The 22,929-nt window shown below is 41.6% G+C and overlaps 1 protein-coding gene across 1 annotated transcript in view; it reads left to right on the forward strand.

The window, feature by feature from the left end:
- The first annotated feature begins 2,148 nt into the window (after window positions 1-2,148).
- Window positions 2,149-22,929, forward strand: part of PRR16 (proline rich 16) — a 393,045-nt gene continuing 372,264 nt past the window's right edge. Inside the window, exon 1 of the mRNA XM_088475154.1 lies at window positions 2,149-2,683. Within this exon, the coding sequence (XP_088331280.1) occupies window positions 2,540-2,683 (144 nt within the window). The 5' untranslated portion in view covers window positions 2,149-2,539. The remainder of the gene's footprint in view (window positions 2,684-22,929) is intronic.

Raw genomic sequence — 22,929 nt, forward strand, 5'->3', positions numbered from 1 at the left:
CCTACATCTGGAGGAGGAGGACCTGATCCCTGCTGTCTTTCCAATGCTGCAGCTTGCAGTGAAGGGGACTTACCGGGGTCAGCAGCAGCCAGCTCCCTCTCACCTCTACACACGGCAAAAACAGAGACAGGTGATATGTGAGTGGTGAGGAGAATTGGGGAGGCGGGGCCTGGTGTAAGAGAGTCTGACTGCAATAGTCGGTAATCGGGTGGGAGGAACAGCAAGACCCTGGTGACAAAGTACACTAATCCAAACACCCCAGCACCCATTATACCCCCCCTCCCACCGTAGGCGAAACTAGACATCTGGTAATGGGTGGTCCCAGTTCCAACCCCTCGCTAGAACATGTGTTACTTTGGGAGTATTGTTCATTGTAGTTCCAGTGCCGGGCACCGGACCTAGAAAGAGGGACCTCTGTGTGTGCCAAAGGCCACTGGAAAAGGGGGCGTGTCTTTAACGCATGTTCCCTTTTCATCACTCTTGGGGGTGTGCCTGGCACTTATGGACCTGCCAGGCTGTCCCCAAGAACTGCTGTGCATCCGGCATCCATAAAGTGGTGGTGAACGCGGCACCGCTATTTTCCCCACCTGCGGGACACTGCAGAACGCTGGTGGGGACAGCACCCGCAGGCTGTTTTAGTGGGGCACCGCTAAGAGGGGCAGAGCACATTCTGCCCACTAGAATCGAGCAAGGCGCGGCGCCCCACTAAAACAGCCTACCAGGAAAGCTATTGGAAGTATGGCAATTTGTTTTGTGACCATTAGTTAGGCAGCAAAGAGTTGAGTGTCTGTTTAGTTGTGGAGGGGGGTACAGTATGCCTGTGTAGGGGCAGGGGTGGAAAGATGTTTCTGTGTAGTGGTGGAGGGGGTACAGTGTGCCTGTGCAGGGACGGAGGGATGAGAGATGTGTCTGTGTAGTGGTGAAGCAGGTACAGTGAGTCTGTGTAGGGGCAGGGGGCGGAGAGATGTGTCTGTGTAGTGGTGGAGGGGGTACAGTGTGCCTGTGCAGGGGCGGAGGGGGAAGAGATGTGTGTTTGTGTAGTGGTGGAGGGGGTACAGTGTGCCTGTGCAGGGGCGGAGGGGGAAGAGTGTGTGGTGGTAGGGGCATATGTGATTGTAGTGGTGGAAGGGGTACAGTGTGCCTGTGTGTGTGCGTGGGGTGGGAAGGGATTTGTATGTGTACTAGTATTGAGGTGAGTATAATGTGTCTGGGGACAGGAGGGTATAATGTCTGTATGGGGATGTATAATCTATTAGTGGAAGGGAGGTGTTAATTTGTGTATGGGGGTGTATAATCTTTGAGGAGAAAGGAGGTGTAAAATGTGTGTTTGGTTAGTGGGAGGAGGTGTATAAGGTGTGTATGGGTGGGGGTAGATACATTTAATGTGTGTATGGGTGGGGTTGTATAATGTGTGAATGGTTGGGGGAGGGGTGTATAATGTGTGGGTGGGGGAGGGGTGTATAATGTGTGTATGGGCGGGGGAGGGGGGTATAATGTGTGTATGAGTGGAGGGAGGGGGGTATAATGTATGTATGGGCGGAGGAAGGGGGGTATATATATGCTTCCACTATAAAGCAAGACTGTAGCTGTGTTTTTAGTAGTGATTTAATTTGAACCTGATAAATGAGGAGTAATACATTTAGAAATCCTTTAAGCAATGGTTATAAAATCAGAAGGCAGGCAAAAGAAAGCACAGACACTCTTCAAATTCATTTATTCATCATCTTAACTTAAAAAAAAAATTAAAGGCAAAAAAATGTTTTCCTATTTTCCTGACCCTTCACTCTCCATCTTCCCTGGAGATCTTCACCTCCCACAGCTTCATTCTATACAGTATATGAAGCAAGTATGATTTCTCACACCTTGCTAATGAACTATGACACACCACCAGCCATTAGTAGGTGGAGACAGAAATGTCACTTGTTCTTTACTGATATGGTACAAAACGTCCACGTTATGCGTTTTTGTGTCATATGATATATGATTAATGCACTGCATAGAAATTATTACCAATGTGTGAGTGACAGAGAAAGATTCTGCCAGTTATCACTGGTCCCTTTGGTAATGCATAGCGATGCTAGTGCTGCATTAGAAGGAGGAATACGGTAATGCAGGAGAGTAGAACAGACTCAGAGCAGTGTGAAGCAAGCAGCAAGTAGCAGACAGGGGCAGAGCTGTGCTATTAGGCAGAAGACTAGCAAAGAATGTGACTGTCACAAATAAATGTAAATGGACATTTAGGGAGTAGGGGGCAACATGTAGGGAGAATGATGTGATAGGTGAACTTTGGGATCTTGCACTTTTTCCTCCCTTCATCCAGCACAGCTCAGTGACGCAGGCACAGCAGAGCTTCACAGCCTCCACTAGTCTGCAGCCCATTCCCTGAGCAGTTCCGAGGAGTTCATGGCACCGTGCAAACAGGGAGAGGAGAAAGAGGAGAATGAAGGGGATGTGAGAGGGAAAATGCGGAGTAACAGCGACTCAGAGAGGGCTGCATCCAGTCACCCTCTGCTGAAGCTCCCCTGAGCTGGACTGCAGCATGTCAGCAAAGTCTAAGGGGACATCCTCACCGACAGAGGGGCAAGCCTCCAAAGCCAAGGTGAAAGAACAGATCAAGATTATTGTGGATGATTTGGAATTAGTCCTGGGAGACTTGAAGGATGTAGCTAAGGAACTTAAAGAGGTAAGGTCTCCGGAGGCATGGGCTCTCCCCTACCAGTGTACCATCAGCAGTAGGTACCTGTCCTGCCAGCACTGTGTGCACTGGGAATGACTGGGAATTGCACTAGCTGAGGTTTTTATGAATGGGAGAATATATCAGGAGTGCAGGATGCTAAATAAAAGTAGAGTGGTTACTATGCACGTTGTAGCAGCAGCCAGATTCCCTTGTACACTGTACTAGTAACAGAGAAGGATGGATTAGATGGATGTAGGCATGCATCTCCTATTTACGTATCTGATTCCCCTATGTATATATTATAATGTGATGTGGCCATGTATTGGGACCAAGTTATCTCTGGATTCTTACTGTTCTCAAAGGAATAGAGGTGATTTCTACATATCGAGTTTTGGCTAAGTCCAATTGTCCAGAAGTTTTCTAGTTACCTGGGGGCCTCGAAAGCATATACGTATATACTAGATAGATAGATAGATAGATAGATAGATAGATAGATAGATAGATAGATAGTTAGATATACAACTAATATGGTCAGATGTATCTACTGTATATGATGTCTGTATAATCGACCCATTGCTCTCAATGCCTTTAAGACTTTTTTTTATTAATGGAGTTTATTTCCATTCAGCCATTACAGAGATTGTATCCTGCTGGTACTGTTGGAGGCTGCTGCCAGATATTTATTATTGAAGGCTCTATATTATAGATCTGTAGGTCCCTGCACTGGATGAATCCATGGCATAGATGTTCTTTTAATCAGCACTGTTTAGTAAACATTATCTTCCAGTAAAAGTTTCAGATGAGAGAAGCGGTGGTACTGAGTTTGTTCTTTATTGGATGTATGTATATTGGTCACAGGTTATAGCCTCTGTACACTCTGTCTCGGTTCCTTAATGCTGTTTAATTCAAGCACCTGAAAAAATAGATAGGTTGATGAATATTTTATGTAAAATGTAATTACATATCTCGTCTCTATTAGCACCGGGGATCTGTAGAAATAAGTAGCCTGGACAATTATGCTGAAATGGAAATATGTACAGTATATGTGCTTAAAGGCTCACAAACGTGGTGAAATAAATGATTCTGATGCTTCAAACAAATCACTAGAGCATTTTCTAGAGGCATTTTCCCTTCTAGAGAATGAGTCAGCTTCTGACATTATGTATGATAATATGGAGCAGGAGACTGTTATATTGGTGGATTTAGTGCCAGTACTTTGCAAAAGTAATTATGTAAGTGCTCAGGTAAATAATAGATTTTCTCTTACTATTTGCATAAGGTCATTAAAATGAATAAGTGGAAATAGTCTGTTTTGTGCACATTCACAGGAAAAAATGTTTGTCTTGCTGGTGGCAAGTGTCACATTCCTTACGGAGACATACAGTAATGGAACTCAGAGGATAATGTCAGCAGCAGATAAATAAATACAGACATAATGTAATGCCGAGGATAATGTCAGCAGCTATAAGGGTTTTTTCTAAAGCAATTCCCTAAATCATAATTTTGCAACACAACTGGGTGACAGATGGTTGGATTATGCACTGAAATTCTAGTCGAAAGACTTTGTACTTTGACTGGTAATCCTTTGTTTGCCATTTATATAAGGCTCACATTTATTTCATTGTGTGTAGTCTCCTATCTAAGCTGACTGCAACAGGTCTTGTAATCGCAGCACTGATATTTTAACTGCACAAAAGTAGAGAAGGTGGTTTTAGGGAGAAAGAATATCTATTTAAAAGATATATGCACATATATAATTATATATATATATATATATATATATACACACACCACTGTATCCTGCCTTTTATTGGACATAGTAGGTTTGCAAGAATTGCATGTATATATATATATATATATATATATATAGTATGCTGTGTGTATACTAGGTACTTTCTAATGGCTTGTCACTAACACTGAAATATCAAAGTATTTATTTTCTTATGGTGGCATTAATGTCTCAATATTGCAGAGTTATAAATCAGACACATTTATTTGGAATAAAACAGGATTAATTTTCTTCCATTTTGGTGATTCACTGAATAACCAGACTGAATGCAGACTTTTGTCCCATGTTCATATGCCAGTGGCAAAAAATTCAATTAAAATGGATAGCTCCTATTTTTTTTTTAAAAGGTATTTCTCTTTTACATGAGTTGAAAGATATTCTGATTGGTGGATCACTTTCAGAACATGAATGATCACAGGAATGATTTTAGCTGGAATGCAGATTGAAATGTGTATTTATTTATTTATTTATTTATTTTGGCTTCTTTGTATACATATACTGATCTTTGCATACTAACTTTGTGTCTGTATCTCTCTGCTCACAAATTGCTCCCCTGCAAGTCTTCATTGCAGTTGTGGAAAGGAGCTAAGCCGATAACATGAAAACGAATGTCATAATAAGTGCATGGTAGCATGTGTATGGTAGAAAGTTCAACATATCAGTATTAACTTTTAAGGCAGGATGAATGTAATATTATTCAGATTTCATTTTGGAACATATTAATCTTGCACCAAAGTTATTATTTTGGCTGTATTTCCAATACATTTGTTTTCCAAAAACATCAAACATTCTATATTTCAATATAAAAACTGACAACCCCAGACATATGCGATTACATAAGATCACACCAGCCTCACTGTTATGCTGGTCATACACTAGTACGACCAGCATAAGATAAGATTCATCTTACGATTTCCCTTGAACTCCCCGGCACCTGCCTGGCAGTCCCAAATGCACTTTGGACACACGATGTACATACGATCTCACGATACGATCTATCTGCAGTTTAGGTCATTGAAAGAACACACACTTCTTCAAAATGTCACTGAAATGATGCCGGTCGGACGCACGATGAATCGCATGCACAAATACACGGCACGATCTGCATACGATAACGATAGATATGATGGGCTGCACATCTGATCATACGATACGTTTTAAGAGAGGCAGGAGCGCGCATCGGATCATATCCTACCTAAAAAATATACGATTTCCACACGATTTATCGTACGACGCTTAGAAAATCGGGCAATCGGCCCAAAATCGCACTAGTGTATGGCCAGCATTAGACGATACAGAGGTCATGCATAGGAATGCAGTGCTTTTGACTATGGATCATTTCCAAGTAAAGAGACCATGATCTTAAAAGCATAATCAAGGACACATGCAAATAAATCCAACTAATAGATATAGCAGAGAGGATGAACACGAGGGGAGCTGGGAGGTAAAAGACAGAGGGAATATCAGAAAGGAAAAGAAAGGTGCCAGTCACTAAGAACCCACATTGTGACAAGAAAGCAAAGGGACATGTGAAAGAGGAAATTATCAACCAAAGAGAGAACATGACACAGACTTCAGTGCTTCTGCCAGGAGGAACATGCAAATGCAAATGTGAGGTTCTTAGTCAAATGTTTTACGCATTCTCAGATAGACTGGACAAGAGGAGTTTAATTCATAGCAATGCAAAGTAGTTTCCCTGCAGCTTTGGTATGTTCCTAATTTACCCAGTTCAATAGGTGGGGGTGACTCTGCCTCAGGGGGTCAGGAGCTTTGCTTTAATATGGTGAGAATTAAGTTCATTCTTGACAGTATGTCCTTATTGTAATTACATTTATACACAAGACATTTAAAGGTCCAATTCTGATGAAATATAGGATATAACATACAGTATAACTGGAATCAGTATGATTTACCGCCGGCCGCATGGTTTTGGTTATAGTCTAGTCAAGATGTTCATTTCTGGCTTGGATGGAGGAATCACATAGAACAATGTTTCTCATACTGGTCCTAGCAGTGCATGATATACTGTGTCCTCACAGAATATCAAGTGAAATCATGAATATCCCTTGTAGACCCTTTAAAATGTGCCAGACAGTGATGAATACACTTTTGACCCAGCCAGATTTGGAAACATTGCAATATTAGCCATCCCAAGGTCCAGATCTAACAGATACTGATATGAAAACATGTTTTAAGGACCTGAGATCACCCATGAAAAATTATTGCTGTTGTTTTCTATTTTTTATTTTTCTTTTCAAATACAGTCTTGTAGGTAAATGTAATAATCTGCGGGCATCGGCGAGTTCTGTGCGAGACTGCCCAATGTTTTAAAGTAGCTGTCATTTAAAAGGCAAAATTACTGTAGGTTGAATTTGCCTTTTATATGACTGCTAGTTTAAAACATTGGGCAGTCTAGCATGGAACTTGCTGATGTCTGCGGTCCGCAGACTATTACATTTACCCCCTGGACTCCAAAAAATGGGAAGCTTCAAGATGACTATAAAATAATAATTTTAATTAAATATGATACTAAAGTGAATGATATGATCTTAACTTCTTAATTATACCTCTAGCATTGTTGGTCCTTACTGATAGCGATAATGATGTACATGTTGATCATTATAGGATTTAAGCTGTATCTGATGATGTAAAGTGAAAACGGTTTTCAGTTATCGTCACTTGGGGGGAGATATAGCAAACCTCCTAAAATGAACAGTTGCCCATAGCTGCCAATCAACTTCTTGTACAGATAGCTAAAAGCTGATTGGTTGCTATAGCGAACTTCATGTCTAGTCTGCTTTAGAAGGCTAAATGCATCAGCCCCATCTTTAGTGCCAGGTGAACAAATAAGTGCTTGAAAGTGTCTATGTTCTATAAATGTACTGTATATAGTAGACACAAAGCCAAAAAGGACATATTAACTAAATATTGGCATACATATAAAACATGATTGATGTGAGCCGTGGCTACACATTTAGCCAGGTGAACAAATAAGTGCTTGAAAGTGTCAATGTTCTTTGTGTACATTTGGTACATAGACCACACAAATATTGTTAAGGACTAAATTCTCAAAAATACTGTTGCTTATCAAATGCATATTTTTACTTTATAAACACATCATTCTTTAAATGTCAAGCATTTATCATCATCATAAAATATATATGTGGTACCTACAGAACATGTTATCTCTTCTTATTGGCAATTTCAGTTGGAAAGTGACAATTATACTTTGATGAGACAAAATTAGAGGGAAAATGTGCACACTCTTTCAATGGACCCCCATTGGAAATGCATTCCTAAGCTTTCAATATTATATATATGAGAAATGCATTGGTCTGTTTGTTTGCCTGTCCGGTTATGCATTCAGACACCCCTGCACCGATTGGGATGAAACCAACACAAGATGGTCCAGTTGGATCCTGGCTAGGTTTTAGGGGGGTTAGGGTCCCGTTCGGACCTCTCGTTGGTGTACGCTGGGCAGAACTTGGACCCGGGGAGCGTGTTTTGAGACTTCCAGTGGATGGATTTGGATGAAAACTTCACAGAATGGTAACATTGGATCCCAGAAGACAGGGAGTTGAGGTCCCAGTCGGACCTCCTGTTGGTGTATGTTGGCAGAACTTTGACCCGGGGAGTCTGTTCTGGGTCCTTCACTGGATGGATTTAGATGAAAACTTTACAGAGGCTTGGCAATTGATCTGGAATGCCTGGCAATTGGTCTGGGATGCCTAATTTAATAACTTGAAGATTAGGTCCCGGTCGGACCTCCTGTTGGTGTACGCTGGGCAGAATTTTGACCCATGGAGCCTGTTCTTGCCCTTCCACTAGATGGATTTGGATGAAAACTTCACAGATGGGGTGGAAATTGGTCTGGGATGCTTAGCTTAATAACTTGAAGATTTAAACCCGGGGATCGCAGTGTACTTCAGCTAGTACTGTATATCAAACTAAAGTTACAATTTGATTGCAACTCATGACAGGGACTCATTCGGCATTCTTTTTTTTGCTTTTGTGCACTTTTAAATTCACTCCTAAGGACAGAGTCAATTAAGCACAAGGTTCTGTCGGAACCTTATATCCTAGATAGATCTTTCCTGCATGTATTGCATTGTTATACCTTCATCTGTATTGAAAACAGGTTTACCACATTGAATATGTTGTGATATAATATGTTGAGAAATGCATTGTAGCTGAATCCAGTATACAGTGGACACACGGTTGTTTTAAATAGTATGTAAGAGCCCACAGTCTTATCTTGGAAAAAGTGGTGGACTACAGTGGGTGCAGAGGATAGCGAGACCCAGCAATGCTGAATCACAAACTCCTCCCTTCTCTCCCAAAGGACCTTCTCTGCTATGGAAAACATTTGAGCCCGCGAAAGATGCCCCAAGTGCTCTATTCAGGACAGACCATAGTGCCAGCGATGCTAGAGCAGCATCACCAAACCCCTACCAAAATTTAGTTATCAGCCCCCATCTTTAAACAAGACAAAAATACTTAAGGCTGAAGCACATTGAGAAATATACTTGTTTTATCTACTATGCAATGGCTAGAGCACCTGTTATTAAATAGCTTATGTATCTTCTGTATTCGTTACTCAACACACCCGAAATATAACATACAGTGTATTGCTGATAAAGCATCCAACACTTCTGTGAATGTATTGGATGCTTTTCCAGGGGAATCAATGGTTCTGTAATATCAGGTAGAGAGGCAGAGAAATAGGATATTCTTTTTATACCCAAAGCAGAAATTGAAATTTTTATAGTATTATGTATATTTACATATTATAGTAGTTTTCACATTGACTGGATTTATCTTAGGTTTGTTTTACATTTTCTAATGTCACTGAAATCATACACTTATTATTATTTTTTTGCTTCAACGATGATTTAATTATGTTGTGTCTTACATGGAACTTTGGGTCTTCTATTAACTACGTATAATACAGTATAAGGGAATTTTGGCTATGAGCGTGCATATACTATCACAAGTGGTTCTCTTCTTTCTTTGGTTTTAAAGAAATATGAGTTACAAAAGAATAGATATGTTGGATTATTGTGTGGGAGGAGGTAGTGCACTTAAATGTGTTAATTTAACTCTTTTTTTTTTTATTTTTAATATAAGCAGAAGAGAAAATACTGTAGGTAGACAAGACCCTTTCTCTGTTGTCTTTAGAATATGAAAGAGCAAACCGCATGGCCCTATCTGTAATATGCATCATGAATGACATTGAAAAACAAAATCAGTTTTCACCTATGTTTTTGTGTTTGATCTAATGCAAGGTTATGTATTCATAATGCTTGAATAATTCAGACTAGTTTGAAAGTCAATCAACTTTGGAGTTTTGAGAGCCTTGAACTTGTTTGATCTGGTTCAGCAGCTGCAGCTGCCCTTGAATGGTCAACCTTGAATGTGTACATGTTTCACGTCCTTGGCTTTGATTATCATGTTCGTTGTGTTACTTACTTTCGCTACTCTTCAAGATGTTAAAATAAATGATAAAATGTTGCCTTTGTAGGATCCTTAAGTTAAAAGTAGATTTCAATAAATTGTAACTCTTTAGATTAGACTAAAAATAATGGCAGAATTCCAGCAAACTGTATGGCTGTTGTATAGTATTTTAGACAGTTTATTTAAGTGTACGGTTTCAGTTTGAAATTTAATAAGCCTTTATCCTTATGTAGGAACTGATTCAGAGGTGGACACTATGCCTATGTTGAGCATTCGAGCAATGTTTATTATACTGCGAATGCCTTGGGATTGGTTACCGATGGTCGTCGCATTGAGAATTTGGGTGCAGAGTGATTGTCAGTCAATGTGCGTTTATGGGCGGTAACAGTGGGGGTGGCTAGTCAAAGGCAGGCGTGTCGCGAGCGTTTAATGGGCATGTGTTTGTCCTGTCGGACAGTCTAATCAACCATAGGGTTGCTCAGAAGATTGTTGGTACGACCGATGGTGTGCTGCGCCTTTGTATGCAAGTGGTGGAATAGAGGCACAGCTGGTGGGCTCCACTGTACACATTTTTTCAGCTGTGGCATAAGCATATATTTGCAGTACTGCTACAAATACATGGCCCATAGTGCTATACACATTAATTGGTGGGACTGGTTTATGAATCCACCCATGTAATCAGATCTTCTTTGCCGCTGTCATGAATCGCACTGGCTTCTTGTTTTCCAGTTTATAGGAAAATTCTAAACTGTTCTGAGAATGAACATAAAAATATAAATACTCGGATAATCTATAAGTGTTCTAAATGTATAGAATTATGGGATGTCAATGCTTATTATCTGAGTATTTATCTGAGTATTTATCTGTATAAGAAATATTAAGAGATGTTTTTGCAAAGGTCTGTGATTTAAATTAGTATAATTACACGCTCATTGCCATCTGTATTATGCTTTATTAACGTTGGTAATAATTATTGGCTATGCATCATTGACTGTCTTTTATAACGTTTCATCATGCATTTCTACTCAGGAGAATGTAGTCGTTTCTGTCGGTTTCCAGTCTGTTGGAAGTACAATACAAATGAGTTATGTGTGAAGAACAGAAACGCAAAGCTATATTCGTCTCTCATTGACCTTTACTGTAAAAACACATCAGAAGAGAAGTGACTCCTTGCTTAAGCCATTGTCAGTCTGGCAATCAAGTCCTTCTCTCTATTGCCTTTTGTGTCTCTTTTTCTACTTGTATTTTATATAATAGCACATTGTTATTGGTAGTTACAATGATGTATCTGGCTTGTAAATTCAAAAGTTTACATATTATAATGTTTATTGCTCTGTAATGTGTATAGCTCTGTGTTCTTTTCAGACTTACTATAATTAATTGTCAATTCAATTAGATGCAAGGGGGGTAAGTTACTGTTGCAATGGCATGAAGACACCGCCAACGGACCCAAAACTCGCCCTTCTCACGACCAGATCTCGCCCAGGACACATGGATTTTTGTATGCAGCCCTGTGAGGTTGCGAACAAAAATCAGCTAGTCCGGCGGTCATGTAAGCGCGGCATATATACGCACTAACTCACATACGCAAGAGAGTCGCATGTACTCGAATCGACACCTTCGGTTTATGTTGTCATACTGTATATGAATTTTTGTCCAGAGGTCTGCTGAGTTGCATCCATGTGTTTACATATATAAAAGCTGGTACAGAGAATTTATTGACACTAATTAAAATGGTAGTCTACCTCTTTCAAAAAGTTTAAGCTGGAATAATGGATTTTAGGAGATATACAATACTTGTTCTGCTAGGCTAAACTATGAATGTAAAAATCTATAAATAATCTATAAGTATATGGGCAAATAAATCTTTTAATTGGACCTAGCACTCCCATACAATAGAAGCCACCAATTTGTGGACTGCATCAATATTCAACCTATCAATTCTTTGAGAACTTGTGACATCACTGAAGCTTGAGGCATACAAGTTTACCATACAAAATGAGGCATTTGTGAACAGAACAAAAGACAACACATTATTATTATTTAGCTACAGCTGAATTTATCTGGAATTACTATATACAGTTACTATTTTTGTACAGCTTTGAGCTCTCTTTATATATCCTTCTCTACTGTTATACTGTGTCAAAAATCATTCACTCTGGGGGCAGCCTAAAGTATCAGCAGAATGCTTTTATCTACACTAAACCTCTGTGTTCTGTTTGTAATTATTATCTAGGAAGATGAAATAGAACTTGCTCTTCAGTGGTAGTGCTTAGTAATAATATTTAACAGGATTTGCAAGTATCAGTATCTAAGCCATGAAACAGCTCTTATAGCTCTACTCACTTTAATAAGTAATGGTGTCAAAGCCAAGGTGTTAAAGTTTGCCCTTTAACTTACAACATCCATTTTTTTGTGTAATATGTTTCATTTATCATTATCCCATACATGGAGAAAAAGTGAAGGAGAGACATTTTAAAAGAGCTTCTTAGATACTCCACTTCTGATAATTAAATCATATGATATAAATATGCCTTTGGTTGCTAGTAGGGTAAAAAATAATAGCAGTCCTAAGCAGCAGCGGCTCCTGCCCTGTTACCTGAGGGGGGCTGTCACTGCTGTTCTGGCTGTGGCCGACCGGCTCCCAGCGTCTGCGCAATGAATCTGGGAGGCGCCAGGATTGGTGCATGCGCATGTGTGACGGTGGTGCAGCGCTTGCGCATAACACCAGCTTCTGGGGGCTGCATTGTTTGCAGCCCTGTAGGGCTGCCCGAAAGGCAGAGCAGCGTTTTCCACTGGAAGCCGCTCTCTGCTAAACGCAGCCTGGACTGGCAGTACTAGGGGGAGGAGACACCCCCCCCTGGGGCTGCCTGTCCTGTGCGTGACTGGCAGGTGGCACTTCCAATGGGAAGCCATCTCCAGTCACAGTGAAGCCAGTGCAGTCGCAAACTGCCCCTAGGTAAAATTCACCACTTTTCCTAAGTCTGGGATACTGAACCCAATTTTTAATGTCATTGTATATATAAGTAGTGATGCTGTGTGTATATGTGTTGCCAAGTATGTTTGGCTTTGCCACTTTATTTTACTACATTGGATAGTTTGGTATCTAGTGCTGTGTCACAATATTTGTCTCAACTTCAATTGCTCGATCTATAAGCTTCAAATTGCCTATCTTCCCCTATTTGTCTTATCTTTATGGATGAACTCCTTAAATTTTTATATTTTAGCTGATTTTTGCCAAAATACAGGTTGTGCCATGATTATTTCACATCCTAACTGGCTAAGACAAGATAACCTGTTGGGCAGGACTCTTAAACCCACATTTTTATCTCTGTTGTCTCACTACTACTTTTCTGATTCTTTGGTTGAGTTATTTCTTCTGTTTTTTATTACTGTAGATGTTTTAAAATAAACTGAACTTCAGAATGTCCTATATGAATATAGCTATGGACCCATTTGTTTTCCGAGGTGCATATGATGTGTGTGTGCAGATGTGCCCAGTTACATTGTGTCTGATCGCGCCACAAACGGTCGCACACATTGTGCTATGCGATTCCCCGCACCTGCATATGCTACGGTATGCCACGGCGTGCACTGCGATCGCACCATGTATTCCTATGGAGGCACGTACGTGTTGTTTATAAAACAAATCTTTTGTTCCTTTATGGCCATTCAATATGTTGTCAATTTAAGACAAGCATATCGTTATGTAGGATAATTTCAGCTTTTCACTCTCTCAGCAATAAAACCGAATGTAAAAGTGCAAGCTAAAATTGGCAAGTGTTATGCTGGCCACACACATAGCGATATTTTACCCGATCTGTCCAATTCCGACACATTGGAAAGACAGATCATGTAAAATATGGCCAAATCCTGAGTAAATCGTGAGTCCCCACTCACGATCAGATGCGCGTCCCCGCTGGTCGCACATCGCATCGTCAGATCTGCCATACAGTAGGGCAGATGTGATAATCTAGGACCCGATGCACTGTGAAAGTCTGGATGCAGGAGAGATCGTAAGAAGATTGGACAGCATATCGTGTGCAGAGCTGCCGGGGAGAGTTTCAAGGGATATCGTACACATCGGCTGATTGTGAGCACATCGCTATGTGTGTGGCCAGCTTAAGTATCCATATCATGGATATGATGAGGGGTTTTATGGGCATTAATCATGAGTATCGGTGACAGTGACAGCTCAATTAATTTCACAAGAAATGGATACCCAAGTGGTATTGTTATGTGTCTATTATAGAGCTAAGGACACCTACTGACTTATGAGCATACTTGAACATATATTTTAGTTCTTTATCTCAGGTCTGGGAGCAAACTGTTGTCTATGGCTAAAACAGCCATTTTGTCAATCTGTTTAGGGAGTCATCATCTCTTAGGGGTCTATTTACTAAGCCTTGGATGGAGATGAAGTGAATTGAGATAAGTCCAAACCAAACAGCTCGTAACTGCCATGTCACAGGCTACGTTTAAAACATGACAGGAGCTGAATGGTTGGAACTTTATCTCCGTTCACCTTATCTCCATCCAAGGCTTAGTAAATAGACCTCTTAGTCACTGCTTATGGCCTCCATGTGGTTAAAGCAAATTGAGGACCTGATTCAGACCCGGTCGCTAAGGAGCGATCGCTCGCTGCCGGGCGATTGTTGCTCAGTGCTCATGCGTTTAATTTGCAGTGCGCGTGCACAAGCCAGTCTCAGCGATGGGGAATCGTGCGCTCGTAGCACTCAGACTGCCCGCTACTTTGAGTGACAGATAGTGCAGTTTGTGGGTGGTAACAGGGGAAGGTGCTTGTAAACGGGGGGTGGTGTTGCGAATGCAGGCATGTCAGGCCAACAAAACGCTGTTTAAAGGGCGTGCATAATTAGCAATCTAGCGTCATTGTACACGTCACCCCGCATGTATTTCAGCCACCACTGATCGCAGTGCTTGCGGCGGGGAAAGGCTACCTCAAGGGCTGTGAGCAGCTCTGATGGCTCTCGATGTTACCGATTAATCAAACATTTCCAGGAGATGACGTGTGTTGCGAGGGGAAAGGGGGCGTCTTAATACACTTGCGAGCGCTCAGTGCCGTAGCTCGCTAAGACATAGAGGGCGCCCTTACGCCACGCGGTGCGCGCATTTCATTTAAATATCCGGGCCCCTTTTTGCCAGCGAGCGGCCGCATCTTGCGAGCAGGTCTGAAAGAGCTCCTGAGTTCTCAGTAACAGGACTATGAAAGACTTATTGGGGGAGAGTTGTTAGACGACAGTAAATATAAAGCCTCATATCTTTGGGCTAGAATAAATCATTCATTGTGAAAATTAATCTGTGTATAGATGGGTTTTAAATGTCTTAAATAAGATATCATGGAAACTGGTAAGTAATACCAAATCATATGAAAGAATGATAGAGTAATAGAATAGTACTGTAGCTTCTCAGAAAAAAAATGTATCAATTTAAAAGAATATTGTTAAATATCATAGACAGCCACCAGCTAAACACAAGTTTTCTTATTGTTCTATGACAGCAAGTCATATCATTGTATTTAAATATGTGAAGGGAATCAATCACTCACAAACAATGTTGCACAGTACAAAGATAGCAGAAAATGAAAGTACCTGAATCTCAGTGTAGCTCCATAAAACCTGCATTGATTGACCTGTTAGAAAAAAAAACCAGCAGTATTTGTCTCTTACTTTCTTCCATTTGAATGAAATAACTACAGGGGAATTTTGGAAAAAAGAACATAATATGAATTGGCTGAGTGTCCCAGCTCATTCACATCATTTCTGAAGAGAATTGGCATGCATAAATCATTTACCTGCATGCTACAACGTGCGATATCTCTCTGCTGACGTCACCTCGCATTAAGTATGACCTGTTATATACTAATAAAACATACAATCTTTTCAATTATTGCATGTAGTGTATGTCTTTTACAATAAAAACATTTATAAAGATCGCCAATTTGCAAGGCGCTTGATCACAAAACAAGGCCTACGCCTATGTCCATATACAGATTTGGTAATTGAGGCTCCTAATGCTTGGAGGAAGGACAGGTAGTGCAAATGCAGACCAGGCACAATCATGGTGTTTGCATACTTGCAATCTGAGACAAACCTGTACAGAGTCCCATATACACATGTAGCCATATCACTTATGAGTACCGCAGTCCGGTACAAATACACGTCAATGATAATGACATTCCCAACACTAGCTAGATGCTTCTGATTGGCTGATTGAGACCAATAATTCTTACTATATGTAAAATTGTTAGTTTAGACCACTGCAACGCTGGAAAAGCCGGGTCTATGCAGACCCGGCTCCGGTGTGAATGGTGCTGGCTTGGGAATATCCTGGGTCGCGCCGGCTAAATTCCGGGTCTGATCCGTATTGGAACCCTGTTCCAATTCTGGGTCAGACCCGGAATTTAGGTGTAAAAGTGGTATAATAGGAAGTTCTGATTCAGTCTGTACTGTCCTCCCTACTAGCCTGCAGCCATACTACATAGATCTGCTTAGCTGCAGTGGTCTAAACTAAGAATTACAACTATTTTATACTGTATACAGATTTTTAGTCCCAATCCGGGCCTTCTTATGACCCCACAAAATACAGATGCTAAACTGAGCTTGTATTTGCAGTTAGATAAAGTAATTAGTTTATTTTTTTGGCCTTTGCAACCTGATTTCATTATTGTCTCAAAAACATCATAACATTTCTTTAAAATATTAACTAAATAAATGCATGTTTATAATATACAATATTACAATATTACAGTAGTATTTAAAAATTGTTATTCCTTTTAAAAATGGGATAAATAAGTTCTTGGACAGTGTTAATCATTCTGAAGCAAGGAGCAGGTCAGTGTAATCATGGTATTTCGGGTTTAGTAATTTCATGGAAATTACTACAGTATATCTCAAAAGGTGCCATGAAAACCTGAATTCTCATATTACATACAGTATGAGCATGTGAACCACCATCAGTGTATATACATAGGAGCAGGTATAAACATAAGACAGAGGGTGGAGAGGGCCCTGTTTGTGAGAGCTAACAGTCTAGACTATGGGGGACTCTGGAGAACGCAATAATGAGACATTAGGAACTACTTCTGCAGCAGCACAGATAGTGTAACTATGTGGAGTTTGTATATTCTCCCTGTGGGTTTCCTCTGGGTGCTCCAGTTTCCTCTTACAGTCCAAAAATATACTGGTAGGTTAATTGGCTCCAAACAAAATTAACCCTAGTGCGTAAGTATGTTTGTGAGCATGCGTTAGGGGATATAGATTGTAAGCTCCACTGGGGCAGGGACTGATGTGAATAGCCAAATATTCTTTGTAAAGTGCTGCAGAATATGTATGCGCTATATAAATAGCTGGTAATACATAAATTTAGTAGGTTTTGGGGTTGCTTGATAGATTGGATATTGTATGACGGTCTGGTCAGTGGGGAGAGGCAGTTTTCAGAGAGGACTCGAGGCGCAGGTCAGGGGCAGTTTTAAAAGTGTGTGAGGCAGAGTTTCTTCTAATGAGATCAGATATGTAAAAGGAGGAGAAATTGGAAAGCTTTGATCAGAGCTTTGAGTAATACGGGAACCAGTGTAGGAATTGGCACAGTGGTGCACCGTGCAATGGATGTTGAGCGTTGACAGAGGAAGGTTTACATGACTACATTCTGTAAGGGAGACAATAATACCAATTTTACACCTATATCCTGGGTCCGACCCGGGATTTTGAACATGGTTTGGACCCAGCTTCAGACACCATTTACACTGAGCTTCGACCCAGGTTATTCCCAGGGCTGCGCCATTTACACTGAACCCGGGTCAGCCCTGTTAAAACCTTTGGGAGAGTAGGCAGGTATGTTCTAAGGTGATAAAGACTGCAGGAAAAACTTAATTTTATAAGACAGGGGCCTATTTATTAAGCTGAGTTTCAGGCGAGTCAGCCTCCAAGGCTGCGGCTCAAGCTGCGGGACAGGCGGATGGGTAACCAGTGGCGGTTGCAGAGATGGCTGGTGCAGGCTGGTGAGGGCTGTCTGTACTCTCTGCAGGGCTCTTGTACTACAAGTGGCTGCAGAGATGGCTGGTGAGGGCTCTCTGTGCTCAGTCTGCTGCTGCGATAGCTGCATGTGCTGTCTCTCTGCGGGGCACTGACTGATGACATCATCGGCCAGTGCCCCAGAAGCTCCAATCATAGTCTTTCGGCATTACCCGTGTCAAATAACCCGGGTCACGACCGTTTCCACTGCCTCATTACCCGGGGCCTACCCGTGTCCAACCCTACTCGATTCCCGGGTAGGATTGCCGGTTCAACTGACCCGGGTTATTTTTTTTGGAGCCGTTTCCACTAAGGCCCGACCCGGCAATAACCCGGGTTTTTGCTCTGGTGTAAATGTACTACTGACACTGTGGCGTAGAATGTATTCTAGGCCAGACTACATATATGTGTGTTTGCCATCTACATGCATGTGCCCATATCATGAATTGTACACACATAAAATTAAAGTTTCCGTTTTAAACATGGACATCTCATATTAATGTAAAAGGGCATTAAAACATGATATATAATTACATTAAAATATAGTAAAGAAACATGTATCCTTACATTAAGTGAGATGGTAAATAACTTCATTAGATATTATTAGATATTAGATATTCTGCAAAAATGAAGTGAATGTTTTTACCTTTTAAATAACATCGTCATTTGCATTTTTTCTGAAAGGTCCACATAACCAAATGTGTGTTTCAAACTTTATCAAACTGCATACTGAAGAGTTTAAACAACAACAACAACGTATAGAAATCTTTCTGAAGATTTAGAGATCAACTGTTAAAAGCAATTTTAGTAAGAAAAGTGGTGAGCTTTATTGTCAGGTGTAGCCTCTGATAGATATTTCTGTAACGTTTGTTTTAAATCTTTTTTACAGTTTGCCATTTCGAGCCTTGTTGAAATCGCTCTTCTGTGAATGGTCATTTGGCAGTTTTGAACAATGGACTCAATAGAACATGGATACCTGTTCTAGTCTACCCAATTTGGTTTCATTAAAACCAGGAGCATAACTAGTAATCTCAGTAATCTCAGTTTCGTATCCACAAATTTTGAAATTGCTTTCTCACTCCTGTATTTGCACCCCCAAAAATTGCGTTCTGCTTATAGGACCCCACTCTGATCTTTTGAACTTATGGAAGAACTGAAACTTGCAAAATAGAGACCCATTTGGGCTTTTGGTTACCCAGTGATAAGAAATATAACTAAATCTAGTACAGTTCTAATTTTATAAAATAACTATATTACTTTCAGTGACTGACATTGTGTTTGATTAGTCTCTCCTTTATTTATAATATATTTAACCAACTTTTATTAAAAATGTTAAAATTTCAGTCAGGGGCCTAAATACCAATTAAGAACCTTGGTAATGTGTATCCAGAGTAGTAAGAACTACCGCCCCAGAGAAACACCCTCCCCTCCCCTCAGAGTTGCCTACCTTTAAAGATCTCTTCCCGGGAGAAGCCCGGGTAAGAGAAGCAGGTGGGAGGCAATGGGGGGCGGGGCCTGATGATTCACGTCATTAAGCCCCACCCCCTCGCTGTAAAATTGCCACGATTGGCTAGAATTTGCATAGGGGGCGGGGCCAAATGACGTGATTCATGTAGAATCACATTTTAACCCCCGCCCCCTATCAGGAGACCCGCGATCGCCGCGGGTATTCTCCTCATTCTGCCCACTTCACTAGGAAGTGGGCAGAATGCTGGAGAAATGCCTACCCTTCCGGGGGTGCGGGGGGTTACCCGAAAAATCGTGAGCCTCCCGCGAAAACCGGGAGGGTAGGTATGTATGCCTCCCCTTCACCTCAACCCTTGCTACTAGATGGGGCATGGCTTGCTGCACAGGGGGGCGCCGAGTTCCCAGCAGCCAGTGGCAGTTCCGGGCGGGGGGGGCGATCAGTGCAGTGCAGAGAGAAACTGCTGTTGTTCAGCGGCCCTCTGCAGTACAGCACACAGCAGCATGTGTCAAGCTGGGGAGGGAGGCTGCTGCAGCTAACAGGAAACAAGAGTGTTACAGGGGTGCGAGGGCAGACCCAGGCCCCTCCTTGGCTCTCCTGTGGATCACCCCTGATATTTTTTGTACCACTGTAATAAGAACTATTATCGTAAAACTGAAAGTACCACATAACTCATGCCCAGGCCCCTGTACATACTTAGAGCAAAGCGGGAGCCTAGAGAAGGGTAATTAATTACCTAAATAGATATTAAGTACAACCATACTTGCTATTTTGGAATTTCCAGAAGACTCACGATTTTGGTCAGTTTTCCCACACTCCTGGGAGAGTAGAAGGCCCGGAGACTTAAAGATGATTACATCAGGGCAGTAGCTAGGGTAGTGCGGCCGGTGCCATCGCACAGGGCACCACAGGTCAGGGGGCGCTATTTGGGCCTATAAAATTTATGTTTATTATCATTCTTGCTTGTAGCTTCCTCTTATTTTATCCCCAGCAACTCCTGGCCTCTCCTATCTCTTCCGTGGCCCTTCCCCATGAGGCCATTCCCCTTTTTTGGGTGCATTATGTCCCTTTGAAAAATGAGGGGGGCGCCAATGCTCTTTCTGGGCACCAAAAAGTCTAATTGCGGCTCTGGATTACATTGTCGTGGTTCTGCACTCCACTACCTAATAATGCAAATTGTAACATTGGCACAGTGGTGAGTAAGGCACACAATTTGTTGTGCTAAACTTCCCCTCACCTCCTAGTTCTACTTCTCCTGTGGAATTTCCTTGAGGGGAGGATTTAAAAATTGACAAGTATGGCTGGAACAGTGCTGTGTGGGTGTGGCTAGCACTTTGCGGGCATGTACACCCCCTATATAGGTAGCCCCAATATCTCCCTAAACACGTAAAAGTAGAATAATTGCTTCATTTTTATGAGAAAAATTGAAGTACAATTTAATGCATATGATTTATGGCCAACCAGGTGGTCTGCTGAGTGCTGGTAGTCATCATGTCGTTATGATGATGGACCTATTTTTGTGTGGAGGCCTGAAACTATAGTCCCATCCGCCCCATTGTTAATTTGAGTTCCCCTCTCTACTGGGCCCTATAGCAGCAAAATGGGCTGCTACAGTATGTTGTTAGTTAGACCTCTGACTAAAACCTTGAAGTAGAGGCACTTTAATAGAGGAGGGGGCCCATGTGCAGGCTCTGAGTGGGCCCCCTCCTCTGTAGCGGCACAGTAGACCCTGGCATTGTGCCAGAGTCCACTGCACATGCGCAGATCTCCGGGAATATGGCGCCCGCGCTGCGTTCCCGGGACATCTCTACTGTGCATGTGCAAATCACTGGGGAAATGGCCAGAGTGGCTATTTTCCTGGTGATTTCTGCAGCGCTGCAGCCAGCGCCAGGCCAACGGAGAGGTAAGTATATGTAATTGGGTGCAGGATGTGCAGTGTGTGGGCCCCCCTGAACCCAGGGGCCCATGTGTACCGCACACCTTGCACCCATTATAAATATGCCACTGCCTTAAAGGTAAGGGCCTGAATCCATAAATACATAACTGTTTACCTAACATATTGTAAATGATGATCAACCTATTCAGAATAATAAAGGATGTTGCCTACCATTGAATACAATATAAAGATACTTCCTGGACATGGCACTAAGATTGGACTCATTTGAGCATAACTGTAACTGAAGTAGCAGTTGCAGTTGTACTGCTTCCACAATGTTCTATTCTACCAGCTGACCACTCAAATGTAATATAACTCAGAAGATGACAAGTACAACAGAAAAGTAATTAGAAAAACAGAACTGAAACTTATGCAACAAATTCAGAAAGTCTGCAAACAAAAACATGAAAGTGACATGTGAGCCTAATCCTAGAAATGATGCACTGAATAAGCCAAAGCAAAATTAATCCACAAGGTTGCCAGTGCGGGACTCCTTTAAGTTGTTAGTGGTTTCCCTTTTATATTTTATATTGAGTTTGTGGACTGGCAGCCTATCACAGGTTAGGGTGTGGATTCTGCAAGGTCGTATTAGAGATCCCTGTCAATCATTCCTTCTCTTGCCTGCTGGAAACCATCCCTCCCCTTTTTGGAACTTGTTTCTGTATTTTGTTGTGGTTGAGGTAAGAATGTCTGTTTAGATAAATTGTCAGTTATTACTTAAACCGCAGAAGATTTTTATGAACGATATGGACACCAACTATATCGTTCAACGATATATCATTCATATCGTTCAGTGTGTATGCAGTGAACGACCAACGATGCACACTCCCATGGGTCGTTAACACCCAATATAATTTGTCCTGCACTACAGAAAGTTCAAGGGAAATCTTTCACCAATATCGTTCATACTGCACATCATCTAGGGTGTATGAGCCTTTAGGTGAGTGCGCTCTCCTCAGCCAATGATATATGATGATTGTCCCGTCAGGGCATTTGACATCGCCTGTCCAGGTGTGTCTAATTTTGGAAAGTTGTACACCAATGATTGAGTTTCAAATACATGACTGTCTTGTTTCATGTTGTCCATTCTAGTTGTCAGCTCCATACTAACTTTTATCATTGAAAAAGTTTGTCAAATAAAATGTGACCACATTTTCAGCCAACTCCTGTTATCATGAGTTTTACTTCAGTAGATAAGTATGTTGTATATCGTTTAGGCCTATAACCGCGTTGATATCAAGCATTTATAGAGGTTCTTCAAAACTGTATTGGTGGCCACAATTACATTTTACAGTGCAGAGACCCATTTTATGACCATTCAGATAAGCATGAGGGTGGCTGCAGGGAGAGACGCTTCCTGCAGCTGCTGCTCTCAGAGCTTGCCTGCACCCTCTCCCCCTGTGTCTGCTGTGCTGCTGATCACTGCAGATCGGTCAGCAAAGCAGGACCCCCCACTCAGCCACTGCAAAGATTAGCAGCCGCTGGGAAAAAGTAAATGAACCTCCCCCCTCACCCACCTAGTGTACCTGGTGCCTGAAACCTGCCTGAACATCACAATGTTTCCGATGTTCCGATTGT

The sequence above is a fragment of the Taudactylus pleione genome, unplaced genomic scaffold, assembly GCF_031769625.1.
Source record: "Taudactylus pleione unplaced genomic scaffold, aTauple2 ptg000162l, whole genome shotgun sequence".
NCBI classification, from domain to species: Eukaryota; Metazoa; Chordata; class Amphibia; order Anura; family Myobatrachidae; genus Taudactylus; species Taudactylus pleione.